A 27936-nucleotide genomic window follows, 5' to 3' on the forward strand; every position below is an offset into this window, starting at 1 on the left:
ATATCAGTACCATAATGCGTTAAAGTGCACGCCTGTTTCCATCTCTCTACTCAACAGTTCCCTGTATCTCTTAACAGCAGTGCCGGTCCTTCCCCATTTGGTACCCTAGGCGAGACACTCCAGTACCCCCACCCACAATGTGTATAAACCCAAACTAGCAAAATATGAATTATAACAATGTTGGGAAGAAACATGCAAGTGCATGTTATGGCTTCTTAAGTAGGCATCATAAATGGGTATCACTATATATAGGAATAACTTTAATGTAAAGTGCACATAAACCAAGTCAAGTGGTCTAAGGCACTCTAAAAAAAAAAAAAAAAAAAAGGCACACTGCCCTAAAGATCTATGCATATTGTACAGTGTATTTCACAGCAGGCACATTTATAGGCTTTCATCATTATTGGGAAGTCTGGGGCCCATCAAGTACACAATCTTTTGTACTATGATGTTGTATTCATTTCTGGTGAACGCATTGATTTCTGGTGATTTTAGGAGCATCTTTTGAACGTTTTCTTTAGTAGCCTATATATAGTGTAGCATTAATAAATAGACTAAAAACATATTGTCACCTTTTCACATTACACAGCACAAGATTAAGTTGATCAAATGTACCTTTCTCAAAAGCCTGCTGTAGCAGTATCATGGTACAATGATGGTACAATATGGTAAACCTTGGTATTTTTATTATATACAGTAGGCCTATATCTTGGTATTTATATGGAAGGCTACTCCAGAAAACATGGTATTGGACTGTTTTTGGTACTTTTAAGTGCTTTCATGCAATGTAAGTGTTTTGAGACACTTTTATTTAGAAAGTATCTTTACCTGCAGTAGATAATCGTTCACAGGCTGCACTCGCACATGATCTTCATCAATGGCAAATGATTGAAAGCAGCTGCAGGTTTTGTTACAATGAATTGTAAGTAAATATTCACTTCATTCAGCGTCATTTTTGTTCTCTGTCTTCTAAAGCATCCCGTTACTGTTTTACTGAACAGAAAGAGCTTCAAACGACTCAGCCCGCAAGTTAGACAAATTAATTTAGAAGAACTGACTCAAAAGACGAATTAATTCACGCATCAGTCATCATTTCGATTCACGAGCCCTGTGCTTGTGCTGTTTAATATAGCAATAAAATGTCCATGTGTAGGCTGTTTTTTTTTTTGTTTGTTTTTTTTTCACTAATCGTAGCAGCAAGAATTTGTTCTAGTCAAGTCATTTTTAAGTCATATTTATTTTATAGCGCTTCTCACAAATCACATCGTTTCAAAGCAGTTTAGAGAAAATCATGCTGTGACAGAAAATGAAGCTGTGATGTCTATAATGTCTTAAAAACAACACTGTGCAGTTTAACTGAATTATGTGATTGTAGATTGTGCCTTAAAAAATGTATTGTCTTTAGGTACCTAGTGAGCAAGCAAAAGTGACTTTGGCAAGGAACACAAAACTCAGATTTTAGTTTACAGAGGAAAAATTACCTTGGGGGAAACCAGGCTCACTCGGGGAGCCAGTTCCCCTCTGGCTAAACAGTATGAATATAATGCCAATATTAGTTTTTGTGTGTAGTGCAAATCATGGTTTAAAATTAGTAAAATAAGTAAGTGGTAAAGGTCAATGTATAAACAACAAGATTTTGTACAAACTGTAAGATTAATGATAATGTCCATCCTGGATTAACTGCAGAAGTTCACATAGATGCATTGTCCTTTGTTAATTGGTTGATGTAGGCTTTTGTTGGCAATTAATTGATAGTCTATATATTCCATTTTAAGAGTGTAGTCCATCATTAGACTAAGGTGATGCAGGCAGAGATCAGTGGTGTATTGCAGTTCAACTGGCAGGTCATTTCGGTGAGGGTCGGTGAGCTCCATCCTAAATCAAAGGTTCAGGCAGTGGGGCATGAATTATCCCATGTCTCACGGTTGGAGGGTGCTTCAGTTCATCCTCTGATGTCCATCGTAGTAGATTGAAGTGATGTCTGGCTGGCACAGTCATCACTCAGCAACACAGAGCAGTGGAGTCAAATATCAAGCAGGAACGGCGCAATGGAGCTGGGTCTGGCAGGCTTGATCCCGAGGTTGAGACAGGGAAACAAATAGAATAATAATAGCATAGATTCCATTAAATTTATTGTAAAGTCATAGAATATGAGAAGTGTTTCCAGTTCCAGCAGACCTAACTAAAGCAGCATAACTATGAGTTGATGGATAAATTAGGTGTATGCCTGGCTGAATAGATGAGTCTTTAGCCCTAAACTGAGTGTGTCCGAGTCCCAAACAGTGTTAGGAAGACTATTCCATAGTTAAGAAGCCAAATAGGAAAAGGATCTACCTCCTTTTGTGGATTTTGATATTCTGGGTACTATTAACAGGCCATAATTTTGCAATCGTAATGAACGTGATGGAATATAGTGTAATAGAAGGTCACTTAAGTACTCTTGGAGCTAGACCATTCAAAGTTTTGAATGTAGTTAACAGAATTTTAAAATTGATATGAGATTTAACAGGTAGCCAATGTAATGATGACAAAATGGGGCTAGTATGATCATATTTCATGGTTCTAGTCAGCATTCTGGCTGCTGCATTTTGAACCAATTGAAGTTTATTTATTGAACTTGCAGGACATCCTCCCAGTAATGTATTACAATAATCTAGTCTTGAGGTCATGAACGCATTAATTCATTTTTTGTCATCAGCAACAGAGAGGATTTGTCATAATTTAGCAATATGGTGGAAGAATTCTGCTCTACAAACATTGGAATTTTGTTTTTCAAAGGACAGATTGGTATCAAATATAACACCTAAGCTCTTCGCTGTAGAAGACGACATAACAGTACATTCACTGAGAGTCAAATGATAGTTTAGTGGTTTATTTTAGAGGCTATTGGTCCAATAATTAATACCTCTGTTTTGTCAGAATTAAGGAGGAAATTTCTGGCCATCCAATCCTTGATTACATTGATACACTCTGCTAATTTGGAGAAATGTGAAATTTCGTTGGGTTTCTGAGAAATATAAAGGTATCATCGGCATAACAGTGGAAAATTATTCCACAATTCCTGATAATGTCTCCCAGGGGAAGCATATGTAAGGAGAAAAGCAGAGGCCCTAAAACTGATCCTTGACTGTCTTGCACTGAATAGCCAAATCTCCACCTTCTGCGACAAAATAGTATTATATCTGTATTTCAATCTGACAATTCCTCTTTTGCATAGACAAAGTGGTAGCGGTCTGATAAATTGGACCTAAACCATGCCAGTCCACAAATGCCAACATAATTATCAAGCCTATCCATGAGAATGTCGTGAGAAATGCAGCCGCGATCAGATGATAAGAGCAAGTTATTTTTAACTCTGATAAGTGCAGTTTCTGTACTGTGATGGGGCCTAAATCCTGACTGAAATTTTTCATATATACAATTTCTCTGTAGAAATAAACATAGTTGGGAGGACAAGATTTGAAATCAGTATATAATTAGCCAGTTCTCCAGGATCAAGCTGTGGCTTCTTAATAAGCGGTTTGATAACTGCCATTTTAAAGTTTCTTAGGACATGTCCTAAGGATAGCGAGGAGTAAATAATATTAAGAAGAGGTTCTGATGGGGGGAGTCACATGACGCCTTGCGAGGATCGGACATGTGAACGGCGAGCTCTGCGTACTTTGCTAGTTTTAACACTTTGAATGACATAAACTGGTGATATTCGATACACTATATTCCATAACTGTTCTAGGAGGACAGTGTCAAAGAATTCAAAATCCTCGGGCTCTGGAGACATTAAAAGACACTTATGTGCTCAAGCTGACACCCCCGAATAGGACGCAAGCCTGGAAGTTGATTTGGTTGGGGAGATGCGGGAAATGCGGCGAGAGATGCTGAACATGTCGGCAATGCTGACGAAGGTCATTGCTGACTTGGAGGATCTTGCTGTGATACGTCGATCGATCACTGCCATGGAAGCGAAGTTCACTGATGTGGTTACAAGAGTGGGGGATGTCGAGAAACGGATTGATTATCCAGAGTCATCGGAGAGGGAATTATCTGCTAATCCATTAGCGACCAAGGTGGATTTAGAAGTCTGGGAGAAGTTGGAGGACATGGAGAACAGTAGCCGGTGGAATAACGTCGTATCATTGGAATCCCTGAGGGAGCAGAGGGACAGGATACGGTGAAATTCCTGGATGGGCTCTTTCTGAATCTGCTTGACATAGCAGGCCATAAGCTGGAAATCGAGCGTGCTCACAGGGTTCCTGCTCGGTGATCCACTTTGGGAGACAGGCCCCGATCAATTCTGTACAAATTTCTGAGATCATTCAATAAAGATCTTGTGTTATGCAAGGTGAGGAGTAAAGGAAGGCATTCTTGGAAGAACCACAGCATTTTCTTCACAACTTTGTGAATTCGACAAGAGAGAAACGTGATCGATTCAAGGAATGCAAGAAACTTTTACATGGAAGGTCGCTTTTGCATTGATATTCCCAGCTAAATTGAGAACAGATGCTAAGGATGGCTGTAAAACATTCACATGCACACAGAAAGCGATGTTCTTCATAAAGTCAATGCAGTAAGTCATTTTGTTTTAGTTGCAAACGTTGCAGCCGAGTGGAATGGCTCACTGAACATTTGCTTGACTGTTGAGGATCCTGTGCAATTTTTTTGTGTGCTAGTTCCGCCTAGCAGCTGGAGTTTGTTTTTTGGAGTATTTCTTGCAAAGACATTGGAGTGATTAAGTCATCCTGTTGTACTCACGTTGCAGCCGAGTGGATTGTCTCACTGAACATTCATTTGACTGGAATCTGCATGTTCTTTTTGTGCTGGTTCCGCATAGCGGCTGGAGTTTATTTTGTAGAGTGTCACACCTTCAGGACAGTTTTATGGATGAATCAACACGCTCTTTGTGCTTATTCCGCCTTTTGGCTGGAGTTTGTTTTGTGGAGTATTTTTTGCAAAGTCAATGGAGTAAGTCATCTTGCTGTACTCACGTTGCAGCCGAGTGGACCGGCTCACTGAACATTTGCTTAACTGTTGAGGATTCTGCATGCTCTTTTTGTGCTGGTTCCGCCTAGCGGCTGGAGTTTATTTTGTAGAGTGTCACACCTTCAGGACAGTTTTATAGATGAATCTACAGGCTCTTTGCGCTTATTCCGCCTATTGGCTGGAGTTTGTTTTTATAGATGATCTTTTGCTGTGTAATTCTGTCTCACAAAATTTTTATGGAAACACCGGACTTGAGCAATCCGATGGCAAAGTTGTCGCGGAGGTTCTCGTAGGCATGCATGGACTGTTTGAGTTTGGAGGGACGGACGACAGTTGGTGCTATCGTGCGTGGGGTTTATGCGCACGTTTTTCTTTTTTCTGTTTGTTTGGTTCTGGGGGGATGTTCGGGTTCTGATTGTTGCACTAATGTTGGAATGTGGTCTTTATAATCTTGTTTTTGACATACAATCTATTATTTCTTATATGTCAAAATGTCAATTGTTAATATGAGTGGATTGTCTCTCTCCACGTGGAATGTGAATGGGTTGGGGCACCCCATAAAAAGAAGGAAGGTTATTTCTTAGGCTAAAGAAATATGATATAGTGTTTCTTCAAGAAACACATCTTTCTCCACAGGAAGCTGAAAAAATTGGGAGTACATGGGGTGGGCATTTTTTTATAGTGCTGGCTCGAGTAAGAGCAGGGGAGTCATTATGCTGATAAGTAAGCATCTACAATTCAAATGTCTCAAACTGATTAAAGATAAATTAGGAAGAGTCATTATTGTGTTAGCTGAAATTCAGGGGCAAAGTCTTATTTTGGCTAATATTTATGCACTTAACATTGACGATCAGGGCTTTTTTATAGATCTTGAAGGGATGTTGCAAGCTGCTGGCACCCCTCATGATATAATATTGGGAGGAGACTGTAATCTTTTGATGGACTCAGTCCTTGATCATAGTGAAGCAAAAGTGTGCAAGCCCCCTAGATCAACACTGACACTTAACAGGATGTGTAAAAATCTTGGTCTTACAGATATTTGGAGACTTCTGAACCCATCTGGGGGGACTATAAAAAATTGTCATCAGTCCATAAGATTTATTCTAGAATAGATTTTTTTATATCTAAGTCCCTCATTTCATCGGCTGTTGATTGCTCAATTGGAAACATCTTAGTCTCAGATCATGCCCTGGTGAGTTTAGAGGTGTTGCCACATACGGAGAAAAAGAAATATGGTTGGCACTTTAATGTTTCCCTATCTGTCACTCACTCGATGTTGTGTCGATGTAGTGACACTAGGGGTCACTGTTGGTAGCCCGAGACACCTCTGGTCATTGATAAAAGGCCAATGAAAATTGGCGAGTGGTATTTGCATGCCACTCCCCGGACATATGGGTATAAAAGGAGCTGGTATGCAACCACTCATTCAGATTTTCTCTTCAGAGCCGAACGGTTACTCTCACGTGATCCTGAAACCCCGACCGGGCTATGTGCCCTTTTTGGGACCAGGTGGTGAACCTGCAAGCGCTGCCCCAGGAGGAGGCAGACCCAGCCCTGTCGTTGCTGTGTCCGGTACGCGCTTTACGCATCTACTTGGATCACACGCAGAGCTTTAGAATCTCTGAGCAGCTCTTTGTCTACTTTGGTGCACAGCGGAAAGGAAGCGCTGTCTCCAAGCAGAGGATCGCCCACTGGCTCATTGATGCCATAACTATGGCATATCTCGCCCAGGACATGCCGCCCCCGGTAGGGCTACGAGCCCATTCTACCAGGGGTGTAGCGGCTTCTTGAGCCCTGGCCAGAGGTGCCTCTCTAACAGACATTTGCAAAGCAGCGGGCTGGGCAACACCCAACACCTTTGCAAGGTTCTACAACCTCTGGGTGGAACCAGTTTCGTCCCAGGTTGTGGCACGCAATACAAGCAGATAAGCCCGGGATAGCCTGCCGGGTGTATCGCTTGCACATAGTGCCTTCCACCTCCTTTTGAGCTGAAGGCATGCGCCGTTAATTCCCAGTAGTGTTCACAAGCTTTGTTCCCTGGTTGACTTCCTCCGAGCCCTGTGGCAATCGAGTTTTCAGAGAGATTCGCTGCCAGCCCAGTACACGTGCTAACTAAGAGTCCTGTTCTGGGGTAGGTGCTCCGCATGTGGCGGTTCCCTGTAAGGCTAACCCCATGCGATATATATCTTCCGCTAATTCGTTTCCCTGTTGGCAAACTGCGTCTTCCTTGGGCAGAGCCCTTCTGCCCCAGTCTCCATATTTGTAGTAACTCCTCCCCCATTGGGCAGGATCTACCTTGAAGACTCTCCACATGGTTGGAAAGACCATGTGACATATCCTTCCACTTAAATATCCCCCCCTCTTTGGGTGAGGTGTGGTCTCCGCTGTGTCTTCCCCTTGGGAGGGACACCCCCCGACTAGACCTGGCGGCCCAGTCGGATAATCCCCTTTCTTTTTTAGGGAGTGGAAAAAAGAGAAGGGGAAAAGAGGCCACGACTGGTTTAAGCCTGTCTCTATCTCTTGGGTAGTCAACTTGTCCCCAAAAAGGGCCATTCGACACTCATAACTATGTTGGGGGAGGTTACGTGTCGACCTGGTGTGCTGGCTATGAGGCACACAGTAGTCTGCCCACCACATACTGCCAGTTCACGTAACACAGTTCAGCCAATTGTGGCGTTTCGTATAAGGACCCCTAGTGTCACTACATCGACACAACGTTGAGTGAGTGACAGATAGGGAACGTCATGGTTACTGGTGTAACCTCCGTTCCCTGATGGAGGGAACGAGACGTTGGTCCCTCCTGCCACAATGCTGAACTACCCGCTGAAATGGCCGGACCTTATATTGGCTCCTCAGCATAAAACCTGAATGAGTGGTTGCATACCAGCTCCTTTTATACCCGTATGTCCGGGGGAGTGGCATGCAAATACCACTCGCCAATTTTCATTGGCCTTTTATCAATGACCAGAGGTGTCTCGGGCTCCCAAGAGTAACCCCTAGTGTCACTACATCGACACAACGTCTCATTCCCTCCATCAGGGAACGAGGTTACACAAGTAACCATGACGTTATATGGAAACCAATTGGTCCTCAGTATCCTATATATGTGGGCGTGGCTTGGGAGGCACTTAAAGCAGTTCTTAGGGGTCGGATCATACAGTATGCCTCATTCACCAAAAAATCCAAAGCACGAGAACTTGTGGAACTGGAAGGGAATATTAAAGGTGCTGAGGCAGAGCTGAAGCACCGAATGTCATCTGATGACCTCAGAGAACTGACCCAATTGAAATACAGATATAATACTATTTTGTCGCGGAAGGTGGAGTTTTGGCTATTCAGGGCAAGACAGTCATACTTTGAGTCATGGAACAAGGCAGGGAAGCTTTTGGCTAGATATATAAAGCGGAGAGAGTCTTTTTCTACCATTCCCTCAGTGAAATCTGCTGGTGGTGAAATATTTACCTCGACCATTGATATTAATAATACTTTTAAAGAATTCTATCTTGATCTCTATAGTTCCACGTCTTCGCCTACTGATGAAGAAAATTTGTGGAACCATTAGATCTCCCTAAACTGATGACTGAGCAAAAAAATTAACTTGATTCTGAGATAACCTTGGAGGAGCTTGGCGAGGTAATTAAGGCCTTGCCTACGGGCAAGGTTCTGGGGTCAGATGGCTTTGCCCCTGAATTTTTTAGATCTTATGCTACAGAACTGGCTCCACTCTTGTTAGAAGTTTATATGGTATCATTAAAGAATGCAAAGCTTCCGTCAACCATGACACAAGCCCGGATCAGTCTGATTCTTAAAAAGGACAAAGATCCAAGTGAGTGTAAGAGTTACCATCCAATTTTCTGATCCAGCTAGACGTAAAAATATTGTAAAAAATTTGGGTTAACCGATATTTATCAGATGGGATTTATTCGGGGCCACAGCTCTTCTGATAACATCAGGAGTCTCATCAATATCATGTGGTCACTGGCGAATGATCAGACTCTTGTTACTGCCATCTCACTTGATGCCGAAAAGTCGTTTGATATGGTAAAATGGGATTGACTTTTTAAGATTTTGGAAATATACGGGTTTGGGAATACATTTATTGGATGGATTAAGTTACTTTATAGACACCCGGTAGTGGCGGTACAAACAAATGGATTAATTTCAGATTATTTTACTCTGGACAGGGTTAGGGTTAGGGTTTGCGTAATTTAGCAGCCGCGATAATAAAGGAAGATGATTTTCCAGGGGTGGTGGCAGGAGGTATGGCGCATAAACTTTTGCTTTACACAGATTATATTTTATTATTCGTCTCTGACCCCACTAGATCTATGCCTTGCCTCCACAGAATTATTAATTCCTTTTCTAAGTTCTCGGGATACAGAGTGAATTGGTCTAAATTCGAAGCTTTGGCTCTGACAGCATACTGCCCAGTAACGGCTTTTCAGCCAGGTGCCTTCCAGTGGCCCAAACAGGGCATTAAATATTTGGGCATTTTATTCTCAGCAAATTTGTGTGATTTAGTTAGATGCAGTGCAAGTAGCGATAAGGAGTGCTGATGCCATGACTTGCTGCGATTGTTTGTTTTTGTGGTGGTGGTTCTTGAGCAGTGTGGGTTTGAGATCAATGTGAATCCCTCATGCAATTGTTTGATGTTGTTGTGGTGGTTTCTGATCAGCGATCAGAGATTGTTGCAATAATCTTTGTAACACGGAGGAGAAAACGAATGCACGCAGTTGAATCATGAGATGTAGACAAGCGGAAAAAAAGAAAAAACCAAAGCGTGTGGTAAAATGGCAAAGGTTAAGGATTAAACAGTGAACATATAGGAATAAGCAATGCTTAGCAGGCTAGCAAGCTACAAACACAGATGCGAGCAGCGTTTTGGCAGCAACTGGAACAGGAAGTGCTTGGATGAATATAATCATGAAAATAATGCCAATATTAGTTATCTATGTGTAATACAAGTCATGGTTTAAATTAGTTCTGAAATACAGTTTTGTAAAACTCAGAATACAATGTTTTAAAGTTTATAGTGACAAACAGCTCACCGTTCATGAGTTTGACAGTTTTCATGAGTTTAAGAAATATCATCCTCAAATTTAAACTATGTGAAGTGGTGGGTGGTAGAGATGCTAATGTTTGAGATGTAGATGTTTGGTCCGTTTGAATCATAATACTAACTAAATATCAGAGTCTCGGCTAGTGTGTGCTGATCCCTGTAAAGAAACGTGCTCGTGTAGGATCCGGTGTACATCTCTCCAATGATTGCTGGTTGGGAGCAGATCGGTTAGCAGCCATACATAAGCTTCACCCAAGTGTCCATGGCCTGATGTGAATGGCTTTCTTGGGCAGGATGACAGCAAGAAAACTGTGCGGGAAAACAAACAAGTTTGTAAGCGGAGAATGAACGAACTGCAGGGTTAGGCTATGTTAGTAGTACAGTTGAAGTCAGGAGTTTACATACACCTTAGCCAAATACATTTAAACTCAGTTTTTCACAATTCCTGACATTTAATCGTAGAAAACATTCCCTGTCTTAGGTCTGTTAGGATCACTATTTTAAGAATGTGAAATGTCAGAATAATCATAGAGAAAATGATTTAGTTTTATTTCTTTCATCAAATTTCCAGTGGGTCAGAAGTTTACATACACTTTGTTAGTATTTGGTAGCATTGCCATTAAATTGTTTAACTTGGGTCAATTGTTTTGGGTAGCCTTCCACAAGCTTCTCACAATAAGTTGCTGGAATTTCTCCAGACAGAACTGGTGTAACTGAGTCAGGTTTGTAGGCCTCCTTGCTCACACACGCTTTTTTAGTTCTGCCCACAAATTTTCTATCAGATTGAGGTCAGGGCTTGTGATGGCCACTCCAATACCTTGACTTTGTTGTCCTTAAGCCATTTTGCCACAACTCTGGAGGTATGCTTGGGGTCATTGTCCATTTGGAAGACCCATTTGTGACAGAGCTTTAACTTCCTGGCTGATGTCTTGAGATGTTGCTTCAATATATCCACATAATTTTCCTTCCTCATGATGCCATCTATTTTGTGAAGTGCACCAGTCCCTCCTGCAGCAAAACACCCCCACAACATGATGCTGCCACCCCCATGCTTCACGGTTGGGATGGTGTTCTTCAGCTTGCAAGCCTCACCCTTTTTCCTCCAAACTTAATGATGGTCATTATGGCCAAACAGTTAAATTTTTGTTTCATCAGACCAGAGGAAATTTCTCCAGAAAGTAAGATATTTGTTCCCATGTGCACTTGCAAACTTTAATCTGGCTTTTTTATGGTGGTTTTGGAGCAGTGGCTTTTTCCTTGCTGAGCAGCTTTTCAGGTTATGTCAATACAGGACTCATTTTACTGTGGATATAGATACTTGTCTACCTGTTTCCTCCAGCATCTTCACAAGGTCCTTTGCTGTTGTTCTGGGATTGATTTGCTCTTTCCGTACCAAACTATGTTCGTCTCTAGGAGACAGAATCTGTCTCCTTCCTGAGCGCTATGATGCCTGCGTGGTCCCATGGTGTTTATACTTGCATACTATTGTTTGTACAGATGAACGTGGTATCTTCAGGCATATGAAAATTGCTCCCAAGGATAAACCAGACTTGTGGAGGTCCACAATTTTTTTTTCTGAGTTCTTGGCCGATTTATTTAGATTTTCCCATGATGTCAAGCAAAGAGGCACTGAGTTTGAAGGTAGGCCTTAAAATACATCCACAGGTACACCTCCAATTCAGTACACCTATTAAAAACTAATTGGCTAATTGTCTAAAGGCTTGACATCATTTTCTGGAATGTTCCAGCTGCTTAATGGTACAGTTAACTTAGTGTATGTAAACTTCTGACCCATTGAAGTTGTGATATAGTCAGTTAAAAGTGAAACAATCTGTCTGTAAACAATTGTTGGAAAAATTACTTGTCATGCACAAAGTAGATGTCCTAAACGACTTGCCAAAACTACAGTTTGCTCATTTTAAATCTGTGGAGTGGTTAAAAAATGAGTTTTAATGACTTCAACCTAAGTGTATGTAAACTTCTGACTTCAGCTGTACTTAAAATCTTATTTTTTTGTAAGCTAAATAAGTTCAAGGAACTCACAATTATTCTTTTATGTATTTCGCTAAGTTCACCTTATAATTAATATGTTTTGTTGTACACATTAATGAAAATTAAGTAAAGCTAAAAATGTTATAAATATGTAAATATCAGAGTAGAAGATATTTAATTTGTCAAATTATAGTTGTTGAGACAACAAATTGTTGTTTTTTTTTCAGTGTATGTCAAACAACTGTACGTACTGCTTTGCCTTGCAAGACATGCCTCTCTTCAGCGATAGAGATTGCGTTAACTTCATATTACAGTAATTGAAATGGTGACAAAATTTCTCATATTGCAAATTGATAGTTGACTGAACAAAACATTAGTTTTCTCAAGAATTTTTGCATTAACAACAAACAAATTCAACTTTACTAAACAAAGCGCTGTTACTGAAAACAATTATTAAGACAGTCATTGAGAGAACTCAAAAATATTTATCAAGCTGTGTTAAATTTTTTAAAGTTTGCTCAACCATTCTTTTTTTTTTACAGTGCATCTTAGAAGTTATATATATATAAAAAAAAAAAAACTAATCTACAATAGCCTACATTTCTTGCCATCTTTAGCCGTACATTCAACATAAAAGATTTCTCGAATTGCAGGTACTACCTACTGTACAACGTTCACACTCCATAGAAACTCTCCAGCTGAATAAATTGTTAATATTGTTATTTACACAGATGCCAGTACATATTGCTTATTATTTTAGCGACTCAAGATTAGAGCAAGCACAAATGAGTATTTTGTTTTTATAACAAACTTGAATAATAAGTATAAGAGATGTTTTTTTGTGTGTGTGTGTGTGTGTTTTTTAAAGAAAATGAAATAGAAATGTCTGAACTGATTGGATCCCATATGCCATAAGCGGTCTGCACGACAATGTTATGCAGCGATGACTTTAAAAGTTTTAGAAGTTCAGTTAAAATCCAGTGAAGAGAGTCTTCTTCACAATTTTAAGGGATGTGTCTAATGAATTTATTTCCAACAAAGCCATCTTCGTTGACTGGTTCATTTAGATTTTGACTGGATGCTTATTGATTTTAATGTGAATGGATTTAATAAAAAAAAAAGAAACTACAAACTTTCAGTGCTACCATAATCTGTATTTTTTATCCAAGAATTGCGCTATTTAATATTTGTTGTAAAATGTTGACATTATTTCACAAATAAAAACATATTTGCAAAGAGATCAGTCGTAACCACTGTAAGATGAATTCATCTGCAGCCAATGATTCCCAGCAGGAACGAGCCAGCGTTTTCCCAGAGTGACAATCAGAATTCCCTTTATTAATACACACATAATGCCTGTCACCCGTGGCCAGCCACATGCCCCGTCTAGGTTTATAAGCCTTAAATCAAATCAACCAGGTTTAAAATGAATCACTTTAAAATATTTAATTCCATTCCATTAAAATATTTGAACATTTAAATAATAGCCTAGATAACTGAATGCTTAACATCTTTAATGGGGGAATGAACTATATGCTACTCATCCTATACAAATTGTGAATGATACAGGTTTATCTTTGCAGTGTTCTATATGTGTTCAGGCCCAGGGGCACTATGGAGTCTTAACCTGGCCCTGCTTTCAATCACCCTTGCAGTCCTGTAGTCTATATTTAATATTTTCTAACACCTTTCTTACAAAGTTATAAAGTAAAATGTGCATGATATTCTGTATGACGCACACACAAAAGATGATGGCTGCCTGTAACTGTATAGGACAGAAGGGCGTAAAGCTCTTAGTTGAGTGTCCCATGTACTGCCTGGTGGCTATTGTGAGAAGTGCAACAAATGTATTTTAATTCTAAGAAGCCCGCCTGCATTATGCTGCTTGAAATCATGTGATGGCTCGCCTGAAAGTGCATGAAAAAAACATGCGTTTTTAAAGGTTGCATCTGCTTTTAAAAGATTTTGTCACTGGTGTTATCGTCACTGGTGTTATGACCCTTTCTTTATTCGTGAAACAAAATTAAATAATGAAATAACAGTCAAGTTGTCCTTTATGAATAAAAATTATTTAATAAAAAATGTTTACCAATGTTTGCTTTTATGGGTAAAAACTGAGCTGAACTGAAAATAGTAATAATTTGTAAGTCGGTGTGAGGGACTCGACATGGAGGTGAAGGTAGAATCCATATGCAGGAAGTTTATTAAACACAGCAAACAAATCCAAAACACAGGGCAGAGACATAATCGTAGAAGCAGGCAAAGTAGTCATTGTTAAGTAATCAGTCCAACCAGGCAAACAGAGCAAAACAGTAATCCAAAAATCAGTAATCCAATAACAATGGCACAATGGTCAACAAGAAGGCAATGAAACAGGCAATGGGAAAAATGCTTGGTAAGGCAGTGAAACTGGCAATACTTCGCAAAGTAACAATGGAAAGGCATGGCTATTTATGTAGTGCAAACAGGAAGTCACCATAGAAGAAACAGTTCAATGTTAATATTTGGGAGAGGGCTCCCTCTGGCAGTCGGCTGAATGAATACCAGCCTCATTCATTACAGAACCCCCCCCCCTCTATGAACAACTCCCGGTGTTCTCCTTCGGGGTCATCCCCTTGGTCGTGGTGCTGGATGATTCGGGTGCCCTTGGTGAAAGTCATGAATCAAGGATGGATCCAGTATGTCGTTGGCGGCTACCCACGATCGCTCCTCTGGTCCGTAACCTTCCCAGTCCACCAGGTACTGCATCTGGCCCCCTCTACAACTAGAGTCCATGATCTCTCTGACCATGTAAGCAGGTGATCCGTCGATCTCCAATGGAGGAGGAGGCTCAGGATCCATGGTTCCGGGGCCAGACGTCGGGTAGACCGGTTTCAACAACGACACATGAAAGGAAGGAGAGATGCGGTAGTTAGCAGGAAGCTCCAATCGGTATGTTAAATGATTGATCTGTTTGAGAATTCTGAACGGGCCAACATTCCTGGGGCTGAGCTTCCTGCAGGGTAGCCGCAACTTGAGGTCACGTGTGGATAACCAGACCCTCTGACCGGGCTGGTAGTCGGGGTGGGGATGCCTCCGTCAATCAGCTTGGATGTGCGCTGCAGTCTGACGTGCGCACTGTCCCACACCTGCTCGCTCCGCCTGTTACAATCATCCACTGCTGGCACCATAGAGGGTTCACCTGACCAAGGGAACATAGGAGGTTGGTAGCCCAGCACACATTGGAAAGGAGTGAGTCCAGTAGAGGAGTGAGTGAGGGAGTTCTGAGCATATTCTGCCCATGGGTCTCTGAGGGATAGGCAGTGGCTGTAGAAGGCCGGCTGGCAGTTCTCTGGGGGTTTTTGACTGTGCACAAACTTGACATGCCTTAACATATGCAGTGACATAATTTGAGTGAAGGCCACCAGAATGAGTTTCGTACCAGGCTTATCGTCCTTTGGATACCAGGGTGTCCAGCGCTGAGGGAGGTATTGATCCATTGGATCGTTCTCTGGCATAGAGTGCGTGGTACATACTGTTTTGTTGGGGGGCATTCTGGTGGTGCAGGGTCTGTCTGTTGGGCTCTTTGGATTTCTTCCATGATGTCCCAGCTTACAGGTGTGATGATGACTGAAGGTGGTAATATAGATATATTTTGAGGTATGTTGTGAGAAGGATCATAGCGATGGGAAAGAGCATCAGCCTTGCAGTTCTTACTGCCAGGGCAGTAGGTGACTGTGAATTGAAATCTTGTGAAGAAGTGACCATCGAGCTTGTCTAGGATTGAGTCGTTTTGCTCCCTTGATGTATTCAAGGTTATGGTCTGTGGTTACTAGGAATGGATGGACAGATCCTTCAAGCCAGTGGTGCCACTCTAACGCAGCCTTAATGGAGAGTAGCTCTTTGTTTCCAACATCATAGTTCCTTCCAGCTGAGTTTAGTTTACGTGAGAAGAAAGCACATGGATAATGTTTTCCAGGGTTACCGTGGCGTTGAGAGAACCGTCCTGATGCCGCAGTCTGATGCATCCACTTCCACAATGAACGGTTGGTTAAGATCGGGGTGCTTGAGAATGGAGGCGGTCATGAAACTTGTCTTGAGGGTTTCGAAGGCCTTTTGAGCAGAGTCACTCCATGGTAGTTTGGATGGTTTCCCTTTGAGCAATGACGTTAAAGGGGCAGAGATGAGACTGTAGTTGCGGATAAACCTCCTGTAGAAGTTCGCAAAGCCCAGAAAACGTTGCAGCTCCTTAACAGTATTGGGTTTTGGCCATTCTGTAACTGCCTGGATCTTGGAGTTATCCATCTCGACACCCCTATGACTGATTACATACCAAGAATGTTGTCTGGGTAGTGTGGAACTCGCATTTTTCTGCTTTCACGTAGAGTTGATGTTTCTGTAGGCATGAGAGGACCATCTTGACATCTTTAATGTGCTGTGCTTTATTTTGGGTGTAGATGAGTATGTTGTTGATGTAGGCGATGACACACTTGTTGAGGAGGTCTCTGAAAATCTCGTTAATGAATGATTGGAACACAGCTGGTGCATTGGCCAGGCCATAAGGCATCACCTGGTACTCATAGTGCCCCCTAGTGGTGATGAATGTGGTTTTCCACTCGTCTCCTCTAATATGAATGAGATAGTAAGCACTTCTCAAATCAAGTTTAATGTAGATACGTGCTTCACATAGTTGTTCTAGGGCAGATGGAACAAGAGGGAGTGGATACCTGTACTTGATTGTTACAATGTTCAGCCCTCTGTAGTCAATACATGGACGGAGCCCTCCATCTTTTTTCTCAATGAAGAAAAATCCTGCTGCAGCTGGAGAGGTGGAAGGACGAATGAATCCTAAAGCTAGAGCTTCCTCGACATAGGTTTCCATGGCCATGGTTTTAGGTCTTGATAACAGATAGGTCTTGCTCCTGGGAGGTGCCATGTTGGACAGTAAATCAATAGCGCAATCCCATGGATAATGAGGGGGTAGTTGTGTTGCCTTGATTTTACTGAAAACTTAGGAAAACTCAGAATATTCTTTGGGGATTGATGAGCTTGAATCTCAGGATTTTCGGTGCTAGTAGTTAAACATGGCATGGTGACTGTGACATGAAGACAATTTGACTGGCAATATTCTGACCATTGTTTTAGTTCACCCTGTTTCCAGGAAATGACGGGATCATGGATAGCCAGCCATGGATGACCCAGGATGAGAATATGTATGGGTGAGTTGATGACAAACAGAGATATGGTTTCTGTGTGAAATAATCCAATACGTAGTGTCACTGGAACAGTTTGGTGAGTGATACCTGTGCCAATGTGTGCATTATCAACGAGTGCAGAAACATTTCAATTTATAATCAAAGGAGAGTTCAATGGGGAGAGAAAAGCTGTGGTGTATGGGAGAGGAAATACCCTTGATACTCACATTTGTTCTAGAAGTTTGATATTTCTTGGTTTTTTGAGGGCATGCAGAGTTTCGATGACTTCTTTCACCACAGTAGTAACACAATCCCTCTCTATGACGACAATCGTATTCTTCATCAGAAACTCTAGTACAGGCGATCTGCATCGGTTCAGGTGCTTCGGAGCATGCCTGGACTAGACTGTGGACTGATGGTTGTGACTTGGAGCTAATCCTTGAACGTGGTGAATTTTGCAGTTTATCAATCTTTACAAATTATCAATCTTTACAGCCAACGAAATGAATTCAGTGAGCATTGAATTCTCACCCTTGCATGCAAGTTCAGCCTGCAGATTGTGGTTCAGCCCCTCTCTGAACATAGTCTTGTGTGCGATATCATTCCATCCACTTTGGACTGCTAGTGTCCTGAAGTGTATGGCAAAGTCAGCTGCTGAACGTGAACCCTGGCGTAAATGAAGCAGCTGAACAGAGACATATTTACCTCCCTCTGGGTATTCAAACACTTCATGGATCTGGGAAGCGAATTAATCAAATGAAGTTTGGAGTTGCTTATCAGTCTCCCAAACAGCAGAAGCCCAGTCTAACGCTTTACCGGTACGTAATGTCATAATTGCACATTTCTTCGAATCCTGGCTGAATAAGTCTTGTTGGTTGGAGAAATATTTTCTACACTGACGTAGAAACCCTTACATTTCTCTGGTGAACCATCAAATTTATCAGGAAGAGCGAATCTTACCGGTGTAGCTTGTGGGGATGGAAGAGAATGGATCTAGTGGGTGAGGGTCTCATTTGCAGCTCTTAGGTTGTTCAGTTGCTCTTGGTAACTTGCGAGAAGTTCACTCTGGTAAGCGAATGCAGCCTGGAGCTGAGAAACCTCCGCTGGATTCATTGGTGGTGAAGTATTCTGTGAGAGACTCGACATGGAGGCGAAGGTAGAATCCATATGCAAGAAGTTTATTAAACACAGCAAACAAATCCAAAACACAGGGCAGAGATGTAATCGTTGAAGCAGGCAAAGTAGTCCTTATCAAGTAATCAGTCCAACCAGGCAAACAGAGCAAAACAGTAATCCAAAAATCAGTAATCCAATAAAGCAGGCACAATTGTCATAACAAGAAGGCAATGAAACAAGCAATGGGAAAACCGCTTGGTAAGACAGTGAAACTGGCAATACTTCACAAAGTAACAATGGAAAGAATTCAAATCAAAATCAAATCACTTTATTGTCACACAGCCATATACACAAGTGCAATGGTGTGTGAAATTCTTGGGTGCAGTTCCGATCAACATAGCAGTCGTGACAGTGATGAGACATATACCAATTTACAATATCAAATTAACACAACACAATTTAAACATCTGTTATACATAATTACACTCAACTTAAAACATCAAATTAACAACACAATTTAAGCATCTGTTATACACATAATTACACTCAACTTAAAACATCAAATTAACACAACACAATTTAAACATCTGTTATACACATAATTACACTCAACAATATACAAATAATAACATACACTGTACAGTATACAATATGCTGTTTTTGTTTTTGTTTTTTTTTTTGTTTTGTTTTTTTGTTTTTTACTATATAGATACTATATAGATACACATTATTCAATAAAAATTAAAAATTAAAATATATATAAAAAAAGTATATATATATATAGAATGTACAGTATTGTACTGTATTGACATTCAGGCTGTCGGTTGATAGTCAGTTGTTAAGAGAGACATAATATAATAACAGTAATATAATTTATGACAGTCCGGTGTGAGATAAAAGAGTAATAAAGTGCAGTGCTGATGTATTTTGATCGTGGGAGATCAAGAGTTCAGAAGTCTGATTGCTTGGGGGAAGAAGCTATCATGGAGTCGGCTGGTGCGGGTCCTGATGCTGCGATACCGCCTACCTGATGGTAGCAGTGAGAACAGCCCATGGCTCGGGTGGCTGGAGTCTCTGATGATCCTCCGAGCTTTTTTCACACACCACCTTGTATATATTTCCTGGAGGGAGGGAAGCTCACCTCCGATGATGTGTTTGGCAGTTCGCACCACCCTTTGCAGTGCTTTGCGGTTGTGGGCGGTGCTATTGCCGTACCAGGCGGAGATACAGCCAGTCAGGATGCTCTCCACAGTGCAGGTGTAGAACCGTGTGAGGATGTGGCGGTTCATTCCAAACTTTCTCAGCCGTCTCAGGAAGAAGAGGCGCTGATGAGCCTTCTTCACAACGACTTCAGTGTGGATTGACCATGTGAGTTCCTCAGTGATGTGGACACCCAGGAACTTGAAGCTGCTGACTCTCTCCACTGGTGCTCCATTGATGGTGATGGCACTGTGTTCTCTGTCTTTTCTTCTGAAGTCCACCACAAGCTCCTTTGTCTTACTGACGTTGAGGGAGAGGTTGTGCTCCTGACACCAGTGTGTCAGAGTGTGCACCTCCTCTCTGTAGGCTGTTTCATCATTGTCAGTGATCAGACCTACCACCATCGTGTCATCAGCAAACTTAATGATGGCATTGGAGTTATGTGTTGCCACACAGTCATGTGTGTACAGGGAATACAGTAGTGGGCTGAGAACACAGCCCTGCGGGGCTCCAGTGTTGAGGGTCAGTGATGAGGAGATGTTGTTGCCCATTCTAACCACCTGGCGTCTGCTTGACAGGAAGTCCAGGATCCAGCTGCACAGCGAGCTGTTTAAGCCCAGAGCCCGGAGTTTCACATCAAGCTTTGAGGGCACTATGGTGTTGAATGTTGAGCTGTAGTCTACAAACAACATTCTCACATAAGTGTTCTTTTTTTCCAGGTGGGAGAGAGCAGTGTGTATTGTAGATGCAATGGCATTATCAGTGGAGCGGTTGTTGCGGTAAGCAAACTGCAGCAGGTCAAGATTGAGTGGCAAGACAGAGCAGATGTAATCTCTGATTAGTCTCTCAAAGCATTTGCTGATGATGGGGGTCAGAGCAACAGGACACCAGTCATTTAAACAAGTTATTTTTGATTGTTTTGGAACAGGCACAATGGTGGATGTTTTAAAGCATGTGGGGACTACAGACAAAGAGAGGGAAAGGTTGAAAATGTCCGTAAAAACACCAGCCAGCTGGTTCGCGCACGCTCTGATGACGCGGCCCGGAATTTCACACACCATTGCACTTGTGTATATGGCTGTGTGACAATAAAGTGATTTGATTTGAAAGGCATGGCTATTTATGTAGTGCAAACAGGAAGTCACCATAGAAGAAACAGTTCAATGTTAGTATTTGGGAGAGGGCTCCCTCTGGCGGTCGGCTGAATGAATACCAGCCTCATTCGTTACAGTCGGAAAATCAGCATTTTTTGAGAATGACCCAAATGCAAATGTAGCTTATGTGTTATGTGTAGCTCAGTATGTGTTTGACAGCCAGTTGCATCTCATGAAATTTCAGTGTGAATGTAGTGAATAATTTTTCATATTTGTCATGTTTTTAATATATGAAAAATAAAACATCAAAATATATCAGAATATATCCTGTTCTATTATTTTCTAATTGTCTTAAAATTAAAAAAAATAATGAGTAAATATGATGTCCATTGCAAAACCATAATGCTTTATGTGTCACCCTAAGCAGGTTCGTACCAGCACTTCCGATCTGCATTACAGCGCACGTGTCACTCCGTCACACTGCTGTAGACATGTTAGGTGTTGAAGAGACATACCAAGCTAAAATTCAGCACACAAAATCATTGCTGAGATATTTCATGCAGGTTTTTTAATTTAAAAAATATACATTTCGAAATTTTCTTCTGAATTTTCTGAAGAGTTAGGATTAGGAAGCAATGATACATAAAAGTTTTTTAGATAAGAAAAGATTCCTAAATTATAATTTGTTTTTTTAATACAAATTTGTGAGATATCCTAAGACCCTATTTACACCGGTCGCAAGTGATGTGTCACGTCAAAAGCAAATAGAACCCATTATCAGGGATGTAATTCTTCCAGATGAATCCGGAATTCTGGTTTTTCCGACCTAAAAATGTGACCCGCATGAACTGTGTAAATCTGTTTAAAAAATAAAAAAAGGGGTGTGTTAATATTTCATCGGGGGTTCATGTTATCGACAATGTCCTGTTCAGTGCATTCTCGATAAGCATGTTTCACCCAAAAAAGTGTCATTCAACTTTCCCTCGGAACAACTTCACTTACAAACTTCACAGCTGCTTCTGCTTCCTAACCCATGCACACACTTTGTTGAGAACACGCGAGACGGAAGCTCCTTATTTTCGCTGTCAGGACTTCATTCAAGTAAGACAGGTTTATTTTAATTCATCAAGAGAAATAAAATGGTTGGATATAAACAGTGCTGGGTAGTAATGGATTACATGTAATCTGGATTATGTAATGAGATCAAATGAGACAAAAATCAAGTACTTGTAATTGGATTAAATTACATTTTTAAATACTTAATCAGACTACAGTTACTTTTATATGGATTACATGATTACTTATTAACAAGGCAACTGCAGTAAATTGTGAATAATTTACTGATCATCCTAATCATTCTCTTTTTTCAATCTTTTAAATATTTCATTCTAAATTAGCACACCACTGATATACATTCGGTAAGTCTTTGAGTGTTTTCGGAAGAGAGGGGGAGGGTTGTGTGTATTGCTCTCAGAACTGATACTTGCTACTAGCCAGCCAGGTGAAGATGGAGCAGTCTACCTCAGCATTTACCCACTGGATCTATAGAGATAATTCCATTTTTAAGGACACAAGGGGCAAAAACATCACTGTGCAATGCAAACTCTGCCTTCCAAAAGTTAATATCCTTTAAACTGCAAAGATTTCTACGTAAAAAATCTAAAGAAGCATGTGGATGTATGTTTGCATGTTATTTTATTTTTTTATTTACATTGCAAATCTAACCGACTCAAACACATTTTTTCAATTATTATTTGAATTATCACTCTGTGTGTAATATAACCATGTGTCGCAATGTCTTTGGAATGGTTTTGTCCATCAAACGCATCAAAATGAACAAATACACGTCAATTCAAATTCAATTGGATCATCGCTGTAAAGTTTCTTTTAGTTTCTTGAATTGCTTTTGTAGTCGGCTTCACAGATGCATATGAATGCACTTTTGGCATAGTGATAACTTTGAGAAGTTTTTGTGTCACTGATTCACAAATATAACTGGTCTGATCTCTTACCACATGTGGATGGCGTTTATAAAATGGTGAAATTGCATGACCACATTTGTGTTAACGTGCCCTGGGAACCTGTCCATAAGTTTAGAAACTCCAATAAGAAATGCCTGTTAAACTCAAACATATTTGATTCTGTCATTAATGGAGGGCCTAGACCTCTATCAGCATCATGGGGGAAAACATGAAAATATTAAAACTTCCTTCATATTTTTACATTTGTGATCATCTTTCTGCATTTGTGGACATAAACTCCACTCAAATGATTAAACCATGCAGAATTAGGTTGAAAGTAATCCAAAAGTAATCGGAATAGATTACCTCAAAAAATTTAATCTATCAGATTGTTACTGACTGCATTTTTTGTCATGTAATTTGTAATCAGTACCTGATTACAATTCACAAGTAATCCACCCAGTACTGGATATAAAACAGGTTTGAAACTGTGAAATGTATCTTCACCTATATATAAAACTGTTTGTCTGTATAGTGCAGACATCTGAAAATGTTCAGTCTAGATTAATTTTTCCCCTGTTTAGATCAGAAAATGAACTTGGGTTACGGATGTAATAAAAATGGACACAAGATTTTGGGAGACCACTCTCTGTAAAAACTCTGTGAATTTCAATGCACAATCCAGAAATAATACTAGCCACATGATGAAGAGGGGTTGGCACTCCTAAAAACATGTAATATTAAATTTTTATTCATTGGCATTTTCAGATTAATGTGTAAAAATCAGCATGACAGTTGTAAATGCAGCACAGAAACCATACATGTTGAAGGAAATCTCATAGCATCGATATGAGAAGATCCAATGTTTATCACATTTCAATCCAAATCACGAAGCTTGTCAAAATGATCCCTTCCCAAATGTTGGCTATATATTTATAACTTCTACGCTCTGTTTGGGTGGTTTTGTGCTGATCAACAATAACTATGTGTTTGTCAAGAATTATTGTTAACACTTTACAATAAGGTTTTATTTGTTAATACATTAAAGTATTATGAACTAACAATTACAATATTTTACAGCATTTATTAATCTTTGTTATATACAATTTTTCTTTGTTTGTTCATGTTAGTTCTTAGTGCATTAACAAATGTTAACATATTGTATACAACATTTGATTAAAAAAATGTATATGTTGAAATTAACATTAACAAAGATTAATAAATTCTGTAGAAGTGGTTTTAATTGTTAATTAATGTTAACTAATGTTGATAACTGCAGAAAATAAGTCGAACCTGGCAAAAGTGTGTTGGAAATTTTTTTTTTTTTATTTATTTATTTTTTTTTTTTTTTTTTGATAAGTCACATCCATGTAATTTGCAGTGATAGCCTGGTTGTGATAAAAGACATTAGTACCAAGGAGTGGCCAGCCGACTTCCATTCAGCCACATGTCAAATCACTTCACAATCATGTGAAGATTTTCTCAAGATCTATGCTTTGTATAACATTGTATTTGGGCTTTTTTTATCTGGAACCTCTTGTAATCAATTGTGTGTAACCATTTTTTACGTTGTTTGTTTTAGGATTAAACGCGACAAGCCACATCTGTTTATAACATATGTAACTATGTGCTTTCAAATACAAATATTACTTGATTTTCACTTACAGCTTTTACTCCGTGTTTAGTCTGAGAGTGCAAAGAGTATTCATTACCATTCACGACTGTTGATCAAGGTTGTTTCTGAAAATGTGCAGCCCTGTTTGCTGTGCTCTAATTTTCCGGTTCACTCACTCAATGATTTTACTAGTGTGTGATGAAATAATTTTTTAAGGTTTGTGAGGAGTTGCGTGTATTATCGGCCATCCAGGTTTGGTCATGGATCGAGGGATTGGTGATCATTTTTGCATGCACTTCACTTCCACCATTCAATTTTGTTTAAAACTTAAAGGGATACAGTAGTTCACCCAAAAATTTAAATTCTCTCATTATTAACTTGGGTGAGTTAATAATGCCATCCCAAATGTGTATGACTTTCTTCTGCTGAACACAAACAAAGATTTTTAGAAAGATATTTCTGCTCTGTCAGTCCTTACAATGCAAGTGAATGAGTGCCAAAATTTGTAATCACTAAAATGCACATATAGCCATCATAAAAGTAATCCGTACAACTCCAGTGTCTTCTGAAGCAATTTGATAGTTGTGGGTGAGACACAGATCAATATTTAAGTCAGTTTTTACCATAAATTATCTTCCCTGCCCAGTAGTTGGCGATATGCACAAAGAATGCAAATCACCAAAAATAAAACAAAAACCTATCATATCGCTTGAGAAGGCATGGATTTAACCACTGGAGTCGTATGGATTACTTTTATGATGGAAATATGTGCATTTTGGAGCTTCAAAATTTTGGCACCCATTCACTTGCATTGTATGGACCTACAAAGCTGAAATATTCTTCTTAAAAAAAAGTTGTTTTTTTTTTTTAAATTTTTTTTTGTATTCAGCAGAAGAAAGTCATACACATCTGGGATGGCATGAGGGTGAGTAAATCCTGAGTTTTTAGGTGAACTATCCCTTTAAATTCATTTATTGAAACTGGATTCCTAATGCCAACTCGGCTGCTTGGAGAGTGATTAAAGAATGCATGATATGCCAGTGTCAAGGCCAGAGGCATCATGCCCATTCAGACTGAGGAGGAACATGCCCTCTTAGACTCTTGAGCCAAGAGGATCTTGAATGGATTATTTAAACTTTCAAAAACATATCTGTACCTTCAAAAACTTAATGATTATTGTATGTAAAAAAAAAATATATCTATCTATCTATCTATCTATCTATATATATATATACATATATAGTATATATATATATATATATATACAGTACTGTGCAAAAGTTTTAGGCACTTGTGAAAAATTTTCAAAGTGAGGATTTCTTACAAAAATAATGAAATAAATAGTTTTCATTAGTCAGTTACCGTCATACAAAGTCCAGTAAACAGAAAAAAAGCTAAATCAATATTTGGTGTGAACACTTTTGCCTTCAAAACAGCACTAGTTCTCCTACTTACACCTGGACACAGTTTTTCTTGGTTGTCGGCAGACAGGATGTTCCAAGCTTCTTAGAGAATTCGCCACACTTCTTTTATTTATTTAGTCTCAGTTACTTCTGTCTCTTCATGTAATCCCAGACTGACCCGATGTTCAGTGGGGGGGCTCTGTGAGGGCCATGCCATCTGTTGCAGGGCTTCCTGTCCTTCTATTCCATGCTATTTGCAAAAGGAATGTTTGGAGTATAAAATGTATATTTCCTTTTGACACACTAAATTAGCACAATAAATAACCATCTTAAGACAAATGTTTTTGTGAAACATCTTATGTGCCTAAGACTTTTGCACAGTACTGTGTATTTTTTTTCCTTCTTAATCCCATTATGTTGTTGTCTTCTCAGTTTAGTTGAAATGTTTATCATAATGTTTTGGTGCCTTGTTTGTTGTATATTTGAAATTTTTGTAATAAAAAGCAACAAAAATAAAAAACGTTTACAAAATTCTTTATATAGTGCATTGTGGCCATATTAAGATATTTAAGACCATATTCATGATTAAACTATGTCATGTAGAAATAACACACTCCTAGAGAAATGCAAACATTTTTATTTAATTTTCTTAGTTTTATTAGCTATCCCTTGCAGTCTGTCTGGTAGTTGGCAGTGTTCATTGTCTGTGAAGTCCATCTTAAGACGAGATGCAGGTATCCCTAAAATATCCCTAAAGTATCCCTTGTTGTCTGACCCGTAGTTGGCAGCAGTTAATTTTCTGTGAAGTCCATCGTAGTAGACTGAAGCAGGCAGTGGTCTACTAAGCGGCGATCAATTATTTGAGTAATCTTTAAAAATGTTGGATTTCAAAAATAAATGTTTATTTATTTATTTTCAGACTGTGAGCCGTCACTTCCGGAATATTCCAGTGAATGAGAAGGAAACACTCACATACTTTATCTATATGGTGAAGAGCAGTAAAAGTCGACTGGACCAGAAATCAGATGGAAGCAAACAAGTGGAATAAGGTTCCCACACCCTTGCTTGCAATGGCCCTCAGTAAGGTGTGCCTCAAACTGGCAGAAAAGTAATTATTTATGATGGGGGTGGAAAACTGTTGCTTTTCAAAATGTTTGTCTTGTACTGATTGTTAACTACTTCTGTGCCAAACTCCAAAGTAACAAAAATAAACCACATAGAAGAAACAGAAATACTGAAAACACATTTTTATCTCAGATAGGTTTCAAGTGTTCAGATATCTTACCAAAATTATATTATTCTGTTAAATAATATAACAACATAAAAGCTTGTAATTGTCTTAAAAATAGGCTTCATTTTCTTTTTGCAATATATTATTTATTTCTCTCTTTTGATTTTTATTTTTATTTATTTTTTTATTTTTTTTCAGACATGTTCTTAATAGTTTTTGTGAGATTCACCTACTGGGAGTTAATATGTTCCCCCCAGTCTAATAGAGTGTGATAAACAAATGAACATTTCATTTAGGCCACTTTATATCTTATCACATCAGCATTGTAGATGTACCGTTTGAGCAGCAGATTGCTGTTGCTGTAGTAATGAAGTGACTATCATATTGCTGTAAATGCTGGTTAGAGGTACGGCACACTTAGAGCTTGTATTACTCTAAGTATCCTCAAGGCGTTTTCGCATCTATGTAATGCATGGTTAAAATACACTTTAATTGCAAAATAGACTACATCACAGAATGTATAATGCTGTGCTTTAGGGGTTTCTGTTCAGCTTCAATTTCTAATGAGACGGCTTATTCTTAAGCTTAAGAACCACTCTGTCATGTTTAGTGCGTGTTAACCTCAAACCACAAACATTTATTCCCTAATGGCTCCACATTGCCACTACTACCCATAAAATAAATGCAACAAAAGTTTGTTTTGATTCAAAATCAATTCTAAAGTAATATCTGCTGTGTATATAGTTGTTGCATTTTACATTTCATTTGAATTGGTAAGGTCTTTTGTGTCATTTGTGAGCAGTCAGTGGATTCACACCCTTTTTTATTATCTGTTTTTATTTTTCAGAGTGAATAGTATTTTGTTGTATGTTGGCTTTGAATTTTGTTTTCAGGATATTGTATATGTTTTATTGTTTTATTTACTGAATTAGGTAAAACACATTTAAAATAGGTTTTAAATGCTTTTAATAAACATGTTATGCATATATTTTTGTCCTTCAGTTCTTACAGTGTTCTGACTGCTGAAATGGGAATTGCTACAAAGCCCCTTACAATTATTACTAATGCTTTTCTTAACCTAAGATGTTTGTTGCAAATGGGCACAGGTTTCTTC

The 27936-nt window shown here is 39.4% G+C and overlaps 1 protein-coding gene across 1 annotated transcript in view; it reads left to right on the top strand.

Annotated features, from left to right (window-relative positions):
* Positions 1-27709, top strand: part of LOC127430745 (histone deacetylase complex subunit SAP30L) — a 162770-nt gene extending 135061 nt beyond the window's left edge. Inside the window, exon 4 of the mRNA XM_051680767.1 lies at positions 26511-27709. Coding sequence (XP_051536727.1) covers positions 26511-26639 — 129 coding nt within the window. The 3' untranslated portion in view covers positions 26640-27709. The remainder of the gene's footprint in view (positions 1-26510) is intronic.
* Positions 27710-27936: the final 227 nt, after the last annotated feature.

Source organism: Myxocyprinus asiaticus, chromosome 40, assembly GCF_019703515.2.
Source record: "Myxocyprinus asiaticus isolate MX2 ecotype Aquarium Trade chromosome 40, UBuf_Myxa_2, whole genome shotgun sequence".
NCBI classification, from domain to species: domain Eukaryota; kingdom Metazoa; phylum Chordata; class Actinopteri; order Cypriniformes; family Catostomidae; genus Myxocyprinus; species Myxocyprinus asiaticus.